Below are 18,975 nucleotides of genomic sequence, written 5' to 3'. Positions count from 1 at the left end.
TTACACAGCTTATTTTTGGTCAATGTCAATACACAAAAAATGCTCTAGTGAAGTTATTTCCAACCGCAGGATCAAATGAACGGCTCTGATATGAGGGAAGACCCATCTGAAGAAGAGACTAGAGAAAGGGAGAGATAACACACGCCTCACTCATTTTTTTCTTCGCACAATCGATGAGAACACAATCCGAGAAAATTGAGCAAAGCTTTGCGTTCTCAAGGTTAGGGGATTTTATTTTTGTTAAAGTTCTTCTGCACTAACTAGATATTTTTTACGGTTTCCTATTTTGGATGTTAAGGCTTTTGTTTGTTGATTCCAATGAATCTAAGGTCAGTGTTTCTTGTATTTTTTTTTTTTAAAATTTTGTAGTTCCAAGTTTCTGAATTTCTTGGGTTTTTCAGATTTTGTATATCAGAGGCTTTGGTAATTTCTAGCTGCAAATGAGACTAGGTTTTTTTTTTTTTTTTTTTTTCCTCCTTACTGATGGTTGTGCTGGTCAAAGTTCTGATCTTGGTTATATTTTTGTTTATTTGTTTGGTATTTTGTATATGGAATCACTAATTGCTAAGATGCAACCAATTATCAACCTGAAATAGATGGGTTTGGTTATACTGGAATTCTATTGTTTAGTATTTGAATTGGGTAATTCTAAGCTTTGAGAAAATAATTTGGATTGAAGAAATTATAGAAGTATATATATATATATATATATATATATATAATAATCTATCTGAATAATTTATCTTTCCAACAATGGATTCAGATTTTGATATTCTTTGATAGTATCAAATGTAGTTTCAATTTCTTTATATGAAACCATCAAATTTGAATTTGTATGGGTCCAGATTGTATGATTTTTAATGATTTTGAAACAAGTGGCTGACCTTGTGTCTGAATCCTTTTTTGATCTCCCTATGTTACCATGCTCAGATAACCTTCGAAGATTGAGGAGTTCAGAGACGAGACTTGTTGCTTGTACAATAAGATTTGAAAGAGCAGAGGGAGAGGAGATAATGTCAAGTGGCCGAAACACCCATTGGTGTTACAATTGCAGGCGTCCGGTTCGTCTGCAAGGGCGAGATGCAGTTTGCCCAAGCTGCGATGGAGGATTTATTCAAGAACTCAATGATATGGTTCATGTCAGTCCACTGGATTTCTTTGGACTGGACAATGATGATGATCATGACAGGAGGTTTGGGTTCATGGAAGCTTTCTCAGCCTGGCAGCAATCGACAGACAGAAGACGTAGCGATATCAGGGGAAGATCAGATATAGCTCCTGAACGTAACCCGGCATTTACTCCTCTGTTGATCTTTGGTGGCCAAATTCCTTTTCGACTGTCTGGGAATGGTGCATTCGAAGCTTTTTTCAATGGCTCTCCTGGCATAAGTGTGACGCGGGGTAATGTGGGGGATTATTTTGTAGGTCCTGGCTTGGAAGAACTGTTTGAGCAGCTTTCAGCTAATGACCGGCGAGGCCCTCCTCCAGCATCCAGAGTTTCAATTGATGCAATGCCTACTATTAAGATCACAAATAGGCATCTTCGTTCTGATTCACACTGCCCTGTTTGCAAAGACAAGTTCGAGCTTGGATCTGAAGCAAGGCAAATGCCCTGTAACCATCTATATCACACAGATTGTATTGTACCATGGCTAGTCCAACACAACTCATGCCCTGTTTGCCGCCAAGAACTGCCTCTGCAAGGAGCCGCAAGTGGTGGTAGCTCGAATGGTCGAAGTAGAAGCAGTAGTTTTGGTAGCAATACCAATGGAAGGGAGGGTGGTAGAGAAAACCAAGGAAGGAGAAATCCTTTCTCTTATTTGTGGCCATTTCGCTCATCTGGTGCCAGCTCTAGCTCTAGCCATACCCATACCCATACCCATACCTCTAATCATAACCCAACAGCCGAAAGTAGCTCATCGACTATGCGTGAAAACAATAATCAGATGGGGTATTCAGGATGGCCATTTGATTACTGAGGTTATAAAGTTCACAATACTGTTTGCTCTCCTCTTGTTTCAGAATGTAGAGCTGCCAATTGAACTAAGCAAATTGCTTGTGGTGGTGAGTGTGGGTTTGAGACCCTGTTTTAGAAGATGCCATGCCACCACTCGGACTCGAACCGAGATGCTCCAGCACTGCTTCCTAAGAGCAGCGTGTGGGTTTGAGACCCTGTTTTAGTGTTCCAGTATGTTGTTAAAAGGTGTATGATGGTCTTTTGGTGTTTAATATGCCTCTCTTTCTATGTAAATGACTATTTCCTTCTTTTGTGAACTGCTGTATTTCTAAGTTGTTCTTGGCTTCCATTGTATGCTTCATACTCGCTGTCTTGATCGGTGTAAACTTTTTACCGTAGGAGGTTTTAATCATTTTGTTAATCCCACATAAGAATCATTAGTGTGATTTACTATGAAGGATATGGAAATTGATGGAAACTTCAGAAAAAAGAAAACTAAGCATGAATTGGAATAGATCATAAGAACAAATAAGAACTGGTTTTAACGTTTATCCATTAATACTTTAAACTTTTTCTTTTTATTGAGATCAAAACCTTAGACTTAGCTATATGATAAATCAAGAAAATCTTAATCAATTTTGATTGGAATAAGTAGAAACTTGTTATCCAACTTGCATTCGATGTAATGCTGAATTTAGTCCTCCCAAATCAAAGGTGCACAGTTCTGAAACCAACCCGGCCAAATATTGAATTGCACGAATAATATTTTCCTACAAAGTAGAGAGAAATACCACCCTACAAAGTAGAGAGAAATACCACTAGATTAACAATGTCGGTCGATATATTATTCATAGATATTTTCTTTAAAAAAAAATATTATTCATAGATATTATAGGCTGTTTTAATGTCTTTATTATATAAACAAAAAGGCAGTGTATTCATAAATATTGGAGAATTGATAATGAAGTTCTTATAAAGAAGTCGTTGGAGTAGAGAAGATGAACAAAATTTTCTGTCTGTCTGTCTGTCCGTCTGTCTTTCTTTCTTTCTCTCTCATATAAAATGAAATAAATATTCTATGGAGGGAGAAGCTGATATTGACCTACCAGAACCATCCACTTCATGAGGAGAGAGAGAGAGCTGGTAAATAAGAAATGCACCTCTGTCTTACCGGGATTTTAGCTCTCCTTGACCTCCACATTTAAACCTCAACCATCCAATTCAAGCAAACCTCAAAAAGCCAAAGCCAAACCTCCCAACACAACAACAAAAAGAATAGTTTTGTTTCCTCATTTCTCACAACATGCACCCCACGTTCCACCAACCCAACTGATATCAAAAAAAGAAAAGAAATTAACTGACCCCAAAAACCCATCAATCTCAAAACCAATCACCTCCGCATTTTTGTCAAAACTTGCCAATTTCTCAAGAAACAAGATCACAAACAAAAACAACATCATCAACCACAAGAAGAACAACATCAGCAACAAAAAACAACAACGGCAACAGCTCTGTCTCTCAATCATTTGGAAGTTCTCACCTGCAAGAACTTGAGTAACAGACAAAATAGATCCCTCTCCTCCCCTCCCTCCTGCCAATAGATTGAGCAGCACTCATGCCTTGTTCTCGCTTGTTCATTCTATAAAGGTTTTTCTCAAAAAGTTGAGAATGGTCCGAGCACTTGAAGAAGAAGAAGAAAATTACAAGTCTAGATTGCATAATTTCAAAGGGATGCATGAGAATACAGGAAGGCATACCAAGAGTTTGAGCGTTGAGAGCGCTACCGCGTTAGAGTTTCAGGACGATGATAAGAAGGGTTCAAGAAGTAATGGAGCTCAAGGCTCCAAGTCACGGTTGAGCAAAGAAGAAGCCGAAGCCAGAGAAAAGCAACAAGAGACAGGTGAGCTTGTCACCACCATAATTGTTGTTGTTAGTCTGAATAAATAGCTTAGCTGGTCCTGCAGAATTTGCCAGCATACATATCTTTATTTGAATTATAATTATTTGGCTTGTCGGGTTTGATTCAGATATGGAGCAGATGAAGGAGAGGTTTGCCAAATTGCTTTTGGGAGAAGATATGTCTGGTGGAGGAAAGGGTGTTTCGTCAGCTTTGGCATTGTCGAATGCTATTACAAACCTTGCCGGTATGCATACTCTTTGTCTATTTTGTGTAAATGTGGTATGAATAGTTTTATTATAAATGTTATGACAGCAAGATATATCTGGAAAGATTGTACATTAGTTTAAGGTAAATGTAGGAAACATATCAATTATGAAATGCCGCTATTTCAGATTTCATATTAGTTTTAGACTCAGATGGTGGCATTGACATATTAATGTTGGTTTTTGATTTTGAATGTCCAACTATTTTGACTTTTTTCTTACAAATTATATAGTTTGTACTATTGAAAAGGCTGATTTGTTAGATTTCCAGTTCGCATAACCCTCATGTTACTCTTCCAACTGCATTGCAGCTTCTGTTTTTGGAGAACAAACTCGCCTAGAACCCATGTCTGCAGACAGGAAAAAGAGGTGGAGAAAAGAAATAGATTGGTTATTATGTGTGAGTGATTACATAGTTGAATTTGTTCCTTCACAACAGAAATCCAAGGATGGAAGCAATATGGAGGTACAATCTCTTCCCTTCTCCTCTCTCTCTTTCACACACACACTCACACACACACATATGGGCGCATTGTGCAACATTTCACATCTTGATGAGAGTTTGCATGTTTTGGTTTAATAGATAATGGTGACTCGGCAACGAACAGATCTTCACATGAACATCCCTGCCCTGCGAAAGCTTGATGCAATGCTTATTGTAAGCAATTACGTGCTTGCTAAAATTCTTTTCCATTTTCCATAACATATGGTTTCATGTCCTGTGTGCACAATGGATTATATTGCTCTGACAAAATTTATAATAATCAGGACTGTCTAGATAATTTCATAGACAAGCAAGAGTTCTATTATGTATCCAAAGATGCTGATGAGAACGAGAAAGGAAATGCAAAGAGAAAAGATGACAAATGGTGGCTACCTACTCCTAAAGTTCCGCCAAATGGTTTATCAGAAGCGGCAAGAAAATTTTTGCAGTATCAAAAAGATTGTGTCAACCAAGTGCTTAAAGCAGCAATGGCCATAAATGCTCAAGTTTTAACAGAAATGGAAATTCCCGAGAACTACATTGAATCCCTCCCCAAGGTAAAGAAAGATAGAACTAATCTCATTGCAATGTTACAGGCCACTTTTGAGCCTTGATAAGTTCTCTTACTACTTTATGAAATTGAGATGGTTTACTGGTTTTTTGCAGAATGGAAGGGCAAGTCTTGGTGATTCGATCTATCGGAGCATTACAGTTGAATTCTTTGATCCTGACCAATTTCTTTGCAGCATGGACTTATCATCGGAGCACAAAATACTGGACCTCAAGAACAAAATGGAAGCTTCCATGGTGATATGGAAGAGAAAGATGAACCAAAAAGATGGGAAATCAGGTTGGGGCTCAGCAGTGAGCTTGGAAAAGAGAGAGCTCTTTGAAGAGAGAGCAGAGACCATCTTACTCCTCCTCAAGCAGAGGTTCCCTGGAATCCCTCAATCTTCACTAGACATCAGTAAAATCCAATACAACGCGGTAAGACAAAATTCATATACCTTAAATCTTGAAGAATTACTCCACCCCCTAATTGCAGAATCAAAAAGTTAATGCAAGCTTATTGGCAATGTAACAGAACATACCACATAATATATTCTATTCTGTTTGTAGAAGTGTTGTTTGGGAAAAATTATCTCTTGTAATATTTGATCATGCTCTATGAACTTACATAAAGGCCTTTTCTTGGCTTTATAGAATGTTGGACAGGCTATTCTTGAGAGCTATTCAAGAATACTAGAAAGCTTGGCCTTCACAGTCTTGTCCCGGATTGAAGATGTACTACACGCTGATTATGCTTCTCAGAATCCATCACATGTAGCATGTAAAAGGAACAATTTAGGAGAATCTACACCAGTTGCAACTTCTCCAGATAGGTCCACGAAAGAAGAGAATTCCGGGACAGAGACACCTGGTTCAATGACACTGTCGGATTTCATGGGTTGGGGATTGGATCAAGTTGACACTGAGGCAAAAAAGGACCCAGATGATACAGATGAAGGCAAAGACTTCTGTGAGGTTAAGCATCCACATATGCAGAAGATTGCCAACATAGTGACCAACAAGAAGATTTCCTATCTAGATAACTTGGGTGGATTGAGAAGTCCAACGGCACGCCACTAACAGCATTGACAGGAGAAAAATCAAAGGAGTTTGAGCAAAAAAGAGAGAGAAAAAAAGAGGAACAAAATGAGAGAGACGCAGCGATGTAAAGAGCAAGAAAGCCTGGCCTTCAAATGTAAATTTCAGCACTCATTGGCATCCTTGGAGTTGTCATCACTTATTTTCATTCAATTCCTTCCTTTTGTACATAGGGAAGAATGAGAAAACCCAATGGGGGTACATATGAAGCATTTTGAACATGGTTTCTTCTTCTGTGGAAGAAATGGCTTTGTAGACTGACTGAAAATATAAATTTGATGACTTGTCTTAGACGTATGTTGACGTATGTTCATTTTTTTACTTGCCCATTTGTACTTCAATTCCTCCAGACTGTTCGCAATATTTTCTACCAATTTTCATCATGTTTTGAAGATTTCAGACTTCACTGATCATAGACCACAAAATATGATGATGATATCATGATCTTAAAACATAAAAGCAGTAGTGCCCCAAATTGCACTTGAAAGAAACATCTTTGAATAATTGTCAAGGGAGGGGGTCTTAATTCTGCATTAGACATACTTACAAGTACAAAATAGAGAAGCAATTACATACACATGATGAAAAGCTTTGAAGAGATGGAAAATCCCAAATGCAATTAGATCTTGCCACGTGGGCCTAGCTTGGGTGGAAGTTGTGGGCCCTTCTTGATGGGTAGAATGTCATCTGAAGCAGTGGCACTAAGGTAAGCAATGGTGGAAGCACCTCCCAAGATCAGGAACTTGAGCAACAAGCCTCTCTTGGTGAATGGAGCAGCAAATGTCTCAAAGAACTTGCTCTGCATAAATATTAGCATTTCATAGCCATGCAAGCTTAAATTAGATGATGACTTGGTCAAATAACTGAACCAACTTGGGTTACATATTCAATTGTTAATTATTAGCTTGGGTTAGAAAATAATTGGGAAATATTGGACCAACATGACCAAGGTTAATATATACATGATATTTGATTATATAGCACATGTTATAACATTAGAGACAAATATAAAGTTTAATGTGTCAGGATTTCCACTAAAAATAATAATATAAAAGAAAACTGCTTTTAAAATAAGCCGTTTAAGTTCTATAAAATTTTGCTTGTGTCAACAACAGCTTTCATAGCTCAGTTGGTTAGAGCACCCGTTTAGTAAGCGGGAGGTCTGAGTTCGACTCTCATGAAGCATATGTATTATATTTTCTTTTTCTGTTTTTTTTTTCTTCTTAATTTTAAGTACATTATTTACGTATATTCAAAGAATTTAGGGTAGTTAGCAACGGAACCTGAAGAGGGTTGTAGGGTGAGGGTGCATCTGAGCCGTACAAGTCCCACTTCCCGGTAGTGTTGCCCAGATCCTCAAGGTCGAAGTAGACACTTTTGTCTCCATACTTGGCCACCACAGCACCGCTCCTATTTACGCAACACACCCAGTAAACTTACAATTAAACACACCCATTACAAATTTACGAGCTCATGGAAATATATAGAACCTTTTCTTCTAGCACTCACCTGATGTTTTTGGGTCTGAGGGTCTGGCGGGTGGGCTTGACAGAGAGCTTGGTTCCAGTGAAGGAACTTCCGGCAAGGCCATTGATGGTGGCTGGTTGAACAGCTGCTAAGGTTGCCAGAGATGCCATGGCCAAATAATTTGGTCTGCTCTGAGTCTCTGGCTAGCTAATTTTATTTTTCTTTTGTTCTTGTTTCAGTGGTGTTATGGAAGATGAGGAGCCGAGTGTGTTTGGGTTTTTGATCTTTTGCATGGATCTGAGCATGACACGTGGTGAGATGGGTTTTGTTTAGAGGATATTGAACTTCACTTGCATGCTGCCACGTGGAGTGGAAGCTGGATAAGGCTATCCTTGTTGATCATATTCAGAAATCTGGCTGGAGTATACTATTATTATTAGTGGTCATTTTGTTTTGTTATTTTCTTTGTGAATAGAGTAAATAATAACCATGATGATCATAAGATGGGATATGTGAGTTAGACTAGTTGTTTAGAGTATTGTGTTTGTATTCCAGTTCGAATTTCTCTTATTTTAATGATTTTATTTTATTTAATAATTAAAATAAATAATATAATTGGAGGAAAAGATATTAAAAGTCGTTAGCCAAAATAACTTTAAAATTTATATAGAAAAAGGTCACACTTGGAAAAATTAATCTCAATTAAAACTTTTAATGGAATATCAAAATTAAAAAACAAGAAGTCAAATTCGAGATATTGTGATTATTTTATTTTATAGAAATATTGTATTCGATTATTTATTTGAACATAGTTGAATGATTAAAAGTTTTTCAATTTGTGTGTGTCATATTTGAATGATTAGTAAGTTTTTCAATTTGACTAGCTATTAATACATTGAGTTTTCTTTTCCAATGTAAAATATGAATTAAATTCGAATCCCCTCTTATAGAAATATTAAAACACAAAGATTCTCTTTCTCTGTATTTATTTATCATCCATGGAATATATTGACTTAAAACACATTAAAATGAACTTGGCCGAAGGAGGAAAAACTAATAGGGGTCGTTTGGCACGGCGGACTGTAATGGACTGGACTAAATCCTGGGACCGTCTCGGATTAGCTCGGATTGGCTTAAGCTGGATTAAGTACCGACCTACATTTGGTTTTGCGTCGGACTAAGAAGCTGGATTGTAAAAATAGTGAAGACCTATGTTTGGTACTGTGTCGGACTAAAAAACAAATATTTAATATATTTAAATTTAATTAAAAATTTTAATCTATAAATAAATAAAATTCTAATATTTATTTATTTTGGTCAATTCATTATTTCATTAAGGAAAGAGGCAAATAAATTCTAATATTTAATTAGTGAAGCATTTTCTTCTTTCCTCTCTTCCCTCTCTCTTTTCTTCCTCTCTCTTCACCATCCCTTTTCGTTTCTTCTCTCTCTGTTTCTGATTTCATTATTTTCAGCTTCTCCCTTTTTGGACGAATTGGAACTGCATGCAATTTGACAAAAAATCATTCAATCACAAACAACCCAAAAAGAGAACAAGGCAGAAAATTACAGAACTTGGGCAGCTCATCTTCAGGCCTTTTTCCATACCTCTGCTCCAAAATGAAATTTGTAAAATGAAAGCCAAGTGTTGCCATCGAGTTTAGCAAACCAAGCAAACACATCCAAGTGTTGCCACCCACATCCTCTAGCCACACCTGAAACCCCCATAATCAAACTAATGTACACCAATAATTAACATAAGAAGATTTGGCATTCCATGGACTTGGGATCGCAAGACCTGATTTTGACATGGCCCTTGCAATGGCAGATACAAATGTGCCACAATATCTTGGGGCTAAGACTCAAAATTCAAATTTCATTTAGCTGATGGCTAGAACCAAATACTTACCCAAGAAACCTCCTTTCAATCTCTACGATGAAGGCAGAGCCTGAAGCCACCCAAAATATATAGTTGTCGCTGAAAGGCAATAACCCAATAATATATTTTGGTTCACCTCCTTCTATATCTCTCTGCAATTGCAAGCCCTACCTCAATTGTAATGCAAAGCGAGAGACCAGAAAAACTTACCTGAGTATAGCTTGGAAGAAGAGTAGGAGTCGATATTGAACGAAACGAGAGAGAGGCGTTGAAAGTTGTCGGTGTTGGAGGACTAGCGTGTTTTATTTTGCGAACTCGCTAATTTGTGAAGCAAGTTTCAGCCTCACTAAATTAGAAGAGCGAGCGATGCGTTTTTTTACTGTTAGGACTCTACAATCTCATTTAAATTAGTCCTCCCTCTCACCAAACATGATTTTCAAGTGCTATATAGTCCAGTCCAGTCCAGTCCAGTCTAGTGAGGCCTACCAAACATACCCATAATGGACTTGATAGTTTAGATTATCGCCCTTTTCAATAGGAAATGTCCTCCAAAAAAAAATATAGAACTAAACATTGTCCCTAATGTTAAGAAAAGAAAGCAACACCACAGTTAAGGAAGGAAGTAGAAAAAATTTAAATTAAAAGAAAAAAAAAAGAAACAAGAAAAAGAAGAACACTTCCGGGGTTTATTGGCTCTAGCTCCATGAAGATAAATTGATGAGTCATGATGCTCTTGTGTACAAGGCAAACCACCCTCAAACTTGGTGTGAGATAGGGGTGGGCATTGAGACCGAAAAATCGGAACACCGAGCTGCACTGGACAGAAAAAACTAGAAAAAAATCGTGTTGACTAGAAAGTCAACAAACCAACACCGAACTAGACTGAACCAAATCAAACCGATTTCGGTACTGATTTCACACCTTACAAAACTGGACCAGATCAGACTGACTGTGTATTTTTTAAATATTTAAGTCCAATACTAAAGTTCTAATCTCATATCTAATATTTCCCCAAACTCAACTTCAAAGCACCTCTTTTTTCTAGGCCCAATCATCTCTCTTTGCATGAAATTAGGTCATTTGTAAATTTTGAAGCTCAAAATATAAATTTTAGTGCTCAAAATATAAATCTTAGTTGGAATTTGTAAAATAATAATAATAATAATTGAAAAGTATACAAAAGAACATTCGGTCCAAAATCGAAAAAACCGAAAACTGCACTGTAATTGGTTTAAACTGAACCTACTGATTTCATAAATTTTTTTCACTAAAATCGGACCAAACCACACCAATTGAATAGTACCAATTCTAGTGTGAGGTAGAAACTGAACTGAACCGGGCCACGCCCACCCCTAATGTGAGATAGCAGCCTTTGAAGACAACATCAGTAAAAGGTGCTACAAGGATAGCAGCAGCAGAGCAAAATTTGCCAAAGTGCAGCAACAAGACCAATGTCCCAAATGAATTATTTTGTCAAAAATTGGCCCCAAAACGAGTTCCCACAAGTGTAGTATGTCATGTAGAAAATATCTATGCAGGATGTTGGCCTCTAAAATCTTCAAAGAAAAATTGGACCCCTCAAACCTCATCAAAAAGGAACAACAAGGTCTAATTGAGGTTTGAAGACTACACTTTTCCACTTTCTTCACATTCATGGCTATAAACCCACTGGAATAGCTTTGAATAGGTAAAAGAACATTATTGGCAACTGAAATTTGATGAATTGAGCTATTCATCATAATTTGGGTAGCTCAAACCCCCAAACTAGCCGTGTAAGTGATCCATTGTTCCTTTGAGGCCTTGTACACCATTTCACATTGAAAACTATCCTCCCACATCACATTAAAGGTAGGCAAACGGTAGAAAGATTAATTGTGTCAGGTATGCGGTCGTTACATGTTGAACGTTTGTTACATGATTTGTTTCTTGATTGCATTTATCTTTTTAGTTTCTGAGGATTTAACGAAGATGAAAACTGTTGGAATGCAGGGGTTGTGGAACCATTATCAAAAATTTATAAACTTTCTTCCTCTCATGTAGAAAGAAGTTGCCTTGTAGCTCTCATAATGTGATCAAAACTAATCAAACGTGGCTAATTAATCGGTGACCAAAAAGCATCACACTCAACCATGTCTAGCTAGACCCCCATGTGTGTTGGAAGTTTTTTTAAGTGATGACCATTTTAGTTTTACGAAATAATAGGTTATAGTAAGCTTAAAATTAGCACTCTCAGATCCTTTTCAACTAAACTTTGATAATGATATGAGAAAACTTAGTGTAAAAAGTGTTAATTTATCAATAAAAAATGTTGATTTTTTTTTTTATATTATTATTATTATTATTATTATATATTTTTAAAAGTAAAGAAAAGAATAGGAAATGCCAACCACATGGTGAAGAGACTATTCATCATGATGGTATGATCATGTTCTTCAAAGTCTGTTTCCGCAAGAATTGAATTAAATATCACTCATATGGGATTGTGATAGTTACTATATGTTGAATATAGTATATTACTGCAACTTGTAGGTTTACATTGAACAATATTCATACAAATGTATTAAGGATTTCCATTATTAAATGAGCTATTGGAGGAAATTAAATTTGATGTTTAGCCATTCCTCGAGCCATTCATGAGAACCTTCACCATATATTTTGCCTGCAGTGGGTGGCATTTTAGTCTAGAGTCTAGTTTTTTCAAAACTCAGGAAATGTTATAAGTACGTGTAAGTAATAGCTAGGTGAGTGAAAGTCGTCTCAAAGGCCAGTCCAAGACTTGCCCTCCCCTGCAGAATCGCCCTTCGTTGTAGACTCGCCCTCTCCTAAGTCTGAGTCTCATGTCGCACCTGCAGCTGCAGAGCCTCCAGCTGCTCCCGTACTGGATGTTGCTCCTGCCATGTCTACTTATATTATTCTATTTCGTGTTCTCTTGCGTGAATTGTGTTTTCCCCTTTTCGTTGCCCATCATTATTCACTGTGATAACTTGAATACCACGTACATGGCAGCCAAAATATGTTTTAAAAGTATGTGTATTATATATAATGGTCCATATATTAGTTCTTCTTAGGAATACTTAATTGATGGTTGTGTAAAATGGGGATTAATTGGATGCAATTGCGCCATGATATCATTTGTGGCATCCACAATTAGGGGCGCCCATCACCATCAACATGTTAATCATGGAGTTCGGTCTCATTGAACGTCTGGAAAATTTTTTGATATGCTGAATGGATTTGGAACAGTAGCATTTGCTTTTGCAGGGAATAGTGTGGCCTTAGAGATTCAAGCCATAATCCCTTCAACTCCAGAGATGCCATCAAAAGTTGCCATGTGGAAAGGTGTTGTAGTTGCTTACATCATTGTGTCATTTTGCTATCTTGCTGTTGCAATCTCTAGCTTATGAGCTTTTGGCAATGTTGTAGAAGATGATGTTCTCATCTCACTGGAGAAAACTAATGGCATTTTGCTATGTTGCTGTTGCAATCTATGGCTTCTGGGCTTTTGGCAATGTTAGAAGATGATGTTCTCATCTCACTGGAGAAAACTAATTGGCTCGTTGCATTGGCCAACATTATGGTGTTCTTTCATGTTATAGGAAGCTATCAGGTAAAGCAAAACTGTTACATTAATTCAAATTAATTAGAAGATGTATTATATAGACTAAAGAAATTGTGAAAATTAAATAATTTGCTAATGGATTTCTTTTTCTGTTTTGTATTCAGATCTTTTGGATGCCTGTGTTTGATGTGATTGAGTCATATTTAGTAGGAAATTTAGGTTTCAAACCCGGACGACCTTTATGCCTCATTGGTTGTAGTTTGTACGTACGTAAGTACCATTTTAATTTATATACAAAACTAATCGTATCACATTTATAGGTAATGCATTGTTAAGTAAGACTAAATTGCATACGTGAGTCTTTCGTACATCTTATCACTACTAAAAAATATTAATGTGATCAACAATGTAATCAGTAAATGTGATACATATTATATTGGGTTAATTATAGTTTAGCACGTTGTGCTCTCACCCTTAAGACATGTTAGTCCCTATCTTTTCAATTTTAACAATCACATACCTCGGTCTTTTAAATTTGTTACAATGTGGTTCCGCCATTAGGGTTTCTGTCAGATCTCTCCGTTAATTGCCTACGTGGCACTATGAGTCCCACATTATTATTATTTTTTTAATTTAAATTGATTAAAATATGAAGAAGAAAAAAAATTTAAACACAAAATAAATAAATAAAACTATCCTCTCTGCGCTCTCCCTCTCCTCCGTCGATTTCTTCTCTCTTTATTTGCCCATGACCACTAGCCGCAAGCTCCAACCCCCAAACCCATGCCACAACCACCCTCCACCCCCCTCCTACCTAGGGGTGGGCACTCAAACCGGCGAACCGAAAATCAGAGCCGAACCGCACCGAACCAAACCGGAAAAAAATCGAGTTGACCAAAAAATCAAAAACCGGTTAAAAACCGAACCGAATCGGTTTGGATCGGTTTCGGATCCGGTTCCATGTCTTCAAAAACCAAACCGGGCCGAACCGAACCGGTGAAACTAAAAATATATATAATTTCAATATATATTTATATTTAATGCTATATTTTTAATTTCACTAAAAAAAACCTAATATTTATCCAAGTTCAATATCAAAATATCTCTCTTTTCTCACTTTAATATTTATTTTTTATATGAAATTGAATAATTTGTTAATTTTCAAGTAAAAAAATAATATTTCAGTTGAGAATTGTATTAAAAAATAATTAAAAAAATAATTTTTATAATCCAGTTCAAAACCGAACCAGAACCAGAACCGGACCGAACCGAACCGGACAGTTTTTGAAATTTTTTTAATTAAAACCAAACCGGATGAATAGTACCGGATCGGTTCTAATTTGAGGCAAAAACCGGTCCAAACCGAACCGTGCCCACCCCTACTCCTACCTCCCCATTTCTCTTCTCCCTCCCCCTCCCCCCCCAAGAATTCTTATTCTTCTTCTTCTTCTTCTTCTCTCTCTCTCTCTCTCTCTCTCTCTCTTTCTCTTTCCTCTTCGATCATACATGTGTCAAGCACGAAGACGAAGACCAGCGATGGCAAAGATTGAGGGGAGGCTGAATCGGCCGACACGACATACTGGAGGGTTATGTACTGAAGGTAGAGCTTCATAGAGAGGTTGGTCTGGGGATCGTGGCATAGTGAGGTAAGAAGTAATTGTGATGGTAGCAGAAAGGGGCAGATCCAGATCTTGGCTACGAAGTCGACACGCAAGAAGGGATTGAGGGCGGTAGAGAAGGGAGCGTCTAGTTTTTGGGTGAGGGAATAATGTTGGGCTCGAAATTGTGGATGCTAGAGAGAGAGAGAGAGAGAGAGAGAGAGAGAGAGAGCTATGGTGAGAGGAGGGGTGGCTTGGTGGAGGTCGGGGTTGTAGGGAAGGTGGAGGATGCGAGGGACAGCTGCGGTGATAAGAAAGGTGGCTTGGTGGAAGTAGGGGTTGTGGGGAGGGTGGAGGCTGCGAGTGAGAGGTGGTGCAGGTGGAAGGAAGGGGACTCTGGTTTTGAGTAAGTGGGTCCCAATATTTTTTTTTTTCAACTTTTCCCACGCAAAAAATATTTTATTATATTTTAATTAATTTAAATTTTAAAAATTAAATAATATGGGACTCATAGTGCCACGTAAGCAATTAACGGAGAGATCTGACATAAACGCTAACGGCGGAACCACATTGTAACAAATTTAAAAGACCGATGTATGTGATTGTTAAAATTGAAAAGATAAGGACTAACATGTCTTAAGAGTGTAACCACATGGTACTAAACTGTAATTAACCCTATTATATTGTTACTCTTTTATTTTAAATATTTCAATTTCTTTATTTGTAACTATATTAGTTTTGGAATTCGACTTCAATTTCCTATTGCAACTTGAAAAAAATTGATTGTTTTGAATATCCACTATCTTTGTTAATTAATTCATGTATTTTGTCTTTATTACCCATTTTCTAAAATTAAAAACAGGTTTTCTATGACATAGGCACCAAATTAAAGTATTGATTATAGCCATTCTTTATTTGTGCTAATTCTATGTAGTTGTCATATGTCGGGCATCTTCCATGTCCTGATATTTGATTTTGTTTGGGATGTTTATCCAGTCTTAGCAGGATTTATTGCAATGTGCATTCCATTTTCTGGAGGATTGCTAGGACTATTTGGAGGCCTAGTGTACTCTTCCACATCATATTATGTGAGTCAATAATAAATATTCGAGATGATGATTTAGGCACTCTACATCTCACATCTGCAATACTCTACTACTCACAAATGAAAAGTGCATGTGGTATTTAATGGTGATTTCAGAATACCAAAATCATCACCGTGCGTATATCATATATACACTACACAACACAGAAGATAATCTACGCTGAAGTTGTTAAGTAATACCACATTAGTTAATGATTGTATTTAGTTATCTTGATCATGATAATTAGTAAATATGATAAAATTTGGTGCAGATCAGGGGCGGATCCACATAAGGGCAAGAGGGGTCAATTGACCCCTGCAAGCCTGGAATACTTGAACTTTTGAGTTAATATTGTAAACACGAATTTTCTGCGACAAATGAGACAAGAACACGTGTACAAAATAATATTTGTATTAATGAAATTTAGGGTTACAATCTCTGTATTGAATCCTCTGATTCGATCTCCAAAGTGTATAAAGAAAATTTGTATTTGATGCAAGGGTCGTAGAGACTTGATCTTGATCAAACGGGTAGCACAAGGCTTGTTTGGTGTTTGGATTTTTCTAAGGTGGAGGAACCGGCACGTATTTGTTGTGCTTGGTGACTCTTCCAAAGTAGAGTGAAGAATGCAGAGAGTTTTCTGTTTCTTCTGAATGCTAGGGTTTTCTGAACCCCTTCTTTCGTCTTGAGGCCTCCTATTTATAGGCTTTTGTCGGATGCTTGACCTAAATAACTTTCCCTATTTAAAACCTTGATTTGTGGGATTTTGATTTGATTTAAATCAATTCCCATAATCTGGCAATTTAACCAGATTATCTTTAATTGATTAACCTGATTAATATTTGATTTAAATCAAAGTCAATCACAGAAGATTCTTTCCTTTAATTTTGTCTTCATCTTGATCCGTTTGATGCACTCCGTCGGATGTCGCCATTTGTCATTTTTGACAACTAATCCGATTTTGATGAGTCACACGCCACATGGGCGAATTACGGGGCCCACGATTTAATTCACCGAACCCTAATTATTTTCTTGTCAATGGAATTTATTACACCAAAATTTCTTTGTCTACAAATTGCCCCCACTTCATGATGCATTGTAGACATGGGCCTTTTCACGTGTAGGAGGTGCAGCTTGAAGTGTTCCCCTTTGTTTTCACGTGGGCCTTTTTTTTTTTTTTTTTTTTTGGGTAATAATATCCAATATTGGTAAGATCTTGGGAAGCAAGATACTTTCCTAAACTAGGAATGAGAAACCCTAGCATCACTAGGAGCTTTTTTTTTTTTTTTTTTTTTGGGTGATATTATTAAGTTTAATAATATCCAATATTGGTAAGATCTTGGGAAGCAAGATACTTTCCTAAACTAGGAATGAGAAACCCTAGCATCACTAGGAGCTTTGATGGTCTTTGGTTTCTTTAAATAACACTATGTTCATGAATATTGAGATCAACCAAATAGAACAGCAGAAAAAAAAAAACTCCTCTTGTTGGCGAGAAGGTCTACGACTTTGAAGTTTGCATCATCCGAATCTCAGCAACCAAAGTGGTGAGAGTTGCTTGTTGGTAAGCCTGAACCCATTCTTCTTCTTCCTCTTCTTCTCTTTTTTCTTTTTTTTTTTTTTTTTTTCCGCAGCACATCTATCCCTTTTTCAATTTTTCTTTCTTTTTTCTTTTTTTTTTCGCAGCACCTCTATCACTTTTTCAGTTTTTTTTTTTATAATTATTTTTTATTTTTATAATAGGTACTTGGAAAGAAAGTGAAGAACGTGGACGTCCTATACCGCTTGGGTTTGATCCATCTCTCCAATTTGGTGATAACCTGCTCACGCGCATAGGCTTTACGTAAGTGGAGGACGAGTGAAGAACGTAGACGTCCTATACCGCTTGGGTTTGATCCATCTCTCCGACTTGGTGATAACCCGCTCAAGCGCTTAGGCTTTACGTAAGTGGAGGACGAGTGAAGAACGTAGACGTCCTATACCGCTTGGGTTTGATCCATCTCTCCGACTTGGTGATAACCCGCTCAAGCGCTTAGGCTTTACGTAAGTGGAGGACAAGTGAAGAACGTAGACGTCCTATACCGCTTGGGTTTGATCCATCTCTCCGACTTGGTGATAACCCGCTCAAGCGCTTAGGCTTTACGTAAGTGGAGGACAAGTGAAGAACGTAGACGTCCTATACCGCTTGGGTTTGATCCATCTCTCCGACTTGGTGATAACCCGCTCAAGCGCTTAGGCTTTACGTAAGTGGAGGACGACTGAAGAACGTAGACGTCCTATACCGCTTGGGTTTGATCCATCTCTCCGACTTGGTGATAACCCGCTCAAGCGCTTAGGCTTTACGTAAGTGGAGGACGACTGAAGAACGTAGACGTCCTATACCGCTTGGGTTTGATCCATCTCTCCGACTTGGTGATAACCCGTTCAAGCGCTTAGGCTTTACGTAAGTGGAGGACAAGTGAAGATTGTTTCTCGAGACATTCCACCTTTGCCCGGCTCTGCAAACTTGTACAAGTAAGCTCTCTTTTTTTTTTCTTTTTTTTTTTTTTTGGTATGAAGTCACCAGCTCGATACTGAATATTGTTTCATGTCTCTCATCTTATATAGATGGCCTTCTTCAAGTGTTTTAAGAAAGGCACCGTTACTATTCTTGAGGATGAAAGTGATAGCCGGGACGAAGGTACCACATTGCTTGTAGGTGCGCCTCTCCTAGCTTCGGAGATATCTGAGGTGGACAATTATCTTCATATTCCGGCTTGGTCCCAAGAGGTGTTTTGTCAACTTAGCAGCTTCAAAAAATCCAAATCTACAGATAGGGATCTTCACTCCACTGTTTTACAGTTAAAGTCATCGCATCATACAGAGACTGATTCATTAGGGGCGTTCGAACTTCTTAGCGATCGAATCCATAATGGGGCAGTGAATTGGGGTTCTGTTCTTCCGTCGGCTGGTGAATCTACATATACCGAGTATTACTGGGAATGGCTTGAAGATGTGCTAAGTAGAAATACCCAGGTTCTTAAGAGCGTCGGTCTATATAATGCAGTGTTTGCCTCGTTATTTAGCTATGATCGACACGCTCCAGTCATTCGAGCCTTCTGCGAGTACTGGTGTCCTGCGACAAATACTCTTCATA

The 18,975-nt window shown here is 37.6% G+C and overlaps 3 protein-coding genes and 1 non-coding gene across 4 annotated transcripts; 3 read left to right on the top strand and 1 right to left on the bottom strand.

Moving 5' to 3' along the window:
- Positions 81 to 2,369, top strand: LOC18784093 (probable E3 ubiquitin-protein ligase RHC1A). Its single transcript, XM_007215628.2, has 2 exons — positions 81 to 220; positions 931 to 2,369. Exon 2 carries the CDS (start codon positions 1,014 to 1,016, stop codon positions 1,977 to 1,979), a length of 966 nt encoding a protein of 321 aa, XP_007215690.1. The 5' UTR covers positions 81 to 220; positions 931 to 1,013; the 3' UTR covers positions 1,980 to 2,369.
- Positions 2,988 to 6,819, top strand: LOC18781844 (rop guanine nucleotide exchange factor 12). The gene is made up of 7 exons (XM_007217398.2): positions 2,988 to 3,857; positions 3,985 to 4,101; positions 4,432 to 4,586; positions 4,704 to 4,778; positions 4,889 to 5,161; positions 5,271 to 5,591; positions 5,808 to 6,819. The coding sequence occupies exons 1-7, from the start codon at positions 3,626 to 3,628 to the stop codon at positions 6,231 to 6,233; spliced, it is 1,599 nt and encodes a 532-aa protein (XP_007217460.1). The 5' UTR covers positions 2,988 to 3,625; the 3' UTR covers positions 6,234 to 6,819.
- LOC18784475 (photosystem I reaction center subunit VI, chloroplastic) lies at positions 6,669 to 8,002 on the bottom strand. The gene is made up of 3 exons (XM_007215067.2): positions 7,761 to 8,002; positions 7,535 to 7,661; positions 6,669 to 7,050 (listed from the first exon to the last, which is right to left on the bottom strand). Exons 1-3 carry the CDS (start codon positions 7,886 to 7,888, stop codon positions 6,871 to 6,873), a joined length of 435 nt encoding a protein of 144 aa, XP_007215129.1. The 5' UTR covers positions 7,889 to 8,002; the 3' UTR covers positions 6,669 to 6,870.
- Positions 7,366 to 7,436, top strand: TRNAT-AGU. Its single transcript has one exon. It is a non-coding gene; the product is annotated as a tRNA-Thr (tRNA).

Source organism: Prunus persica, chromosome G3 (genome assembly GCF_000346465.2).
Source record: "Prunus persica cultivar Lovell chromosome G3, Prunus_persica_NCBIv2, whole genome shotgun sequence".
In the NCBI taxonomy this organism is placed as follows: Eukaryota; Viridiplantae; Streptophyta; class Magnoliopsida; order Rosales; family Rosaceae; genus Prunus; species Prunus persica.
The sequence above is the reverse complement of the archived record's forward strand: the minus strand, read 5'-3'. Positions and strand labels throughout refer to the sequence as shown.

Bases quoted from the DNA above. Each gene is read 5' to 3' on its own strand.
- LOC18784093 (XM_007215628.2), top strand. From the start codon at position 1,014: ATGTCAAGTGGCCGAAACACCCATTGGTGTTACAATTGCAGGCGTCCG.
- LOC18784475 (XM_007215067.2), bottom strand. From the start codon at position 7,888: ATGGCATCTCTGGCAACCTTAGCAGCTGTTCAACCAGCCACCATCAAT. The intron at 7,662-7,760 runs GTGAGTGCTAGA...TTGCGTAAATAG, and splicing joins CTCAGACCCAAAAACATCAG to GAGCGGTGCTGTGGTGGCCA. The intron at 7,051-7,534 runs GTTCCGTTGCTA...ATATTTATGCAG, and splicing joins CACCCTACAACCCTCTTCAG to AGCAAGTTCTTTGAGACATT.
- LOC18781844 (XM_007217398.2), top strand. From the start codon at position 3,626: ATGGTCCGAGCACTTGAAGAAGAAGAAGAAAATTACAAGTCTAGATTG. The intron at 4,587-4,703 runs GTACAATCTCTT...TTGGTTTAATAG, and splicing joins AGGATGGAAGCAATATGGAG to ATAATGGTGACTCGGCAACG. The intron at 5,592-5,807 runs GTAAGACAAAAT...TTGGCTTTATAG, and splicing joins GTAAAATCCAATACAACGCG to AATGTTGGACAGGCTATTCT.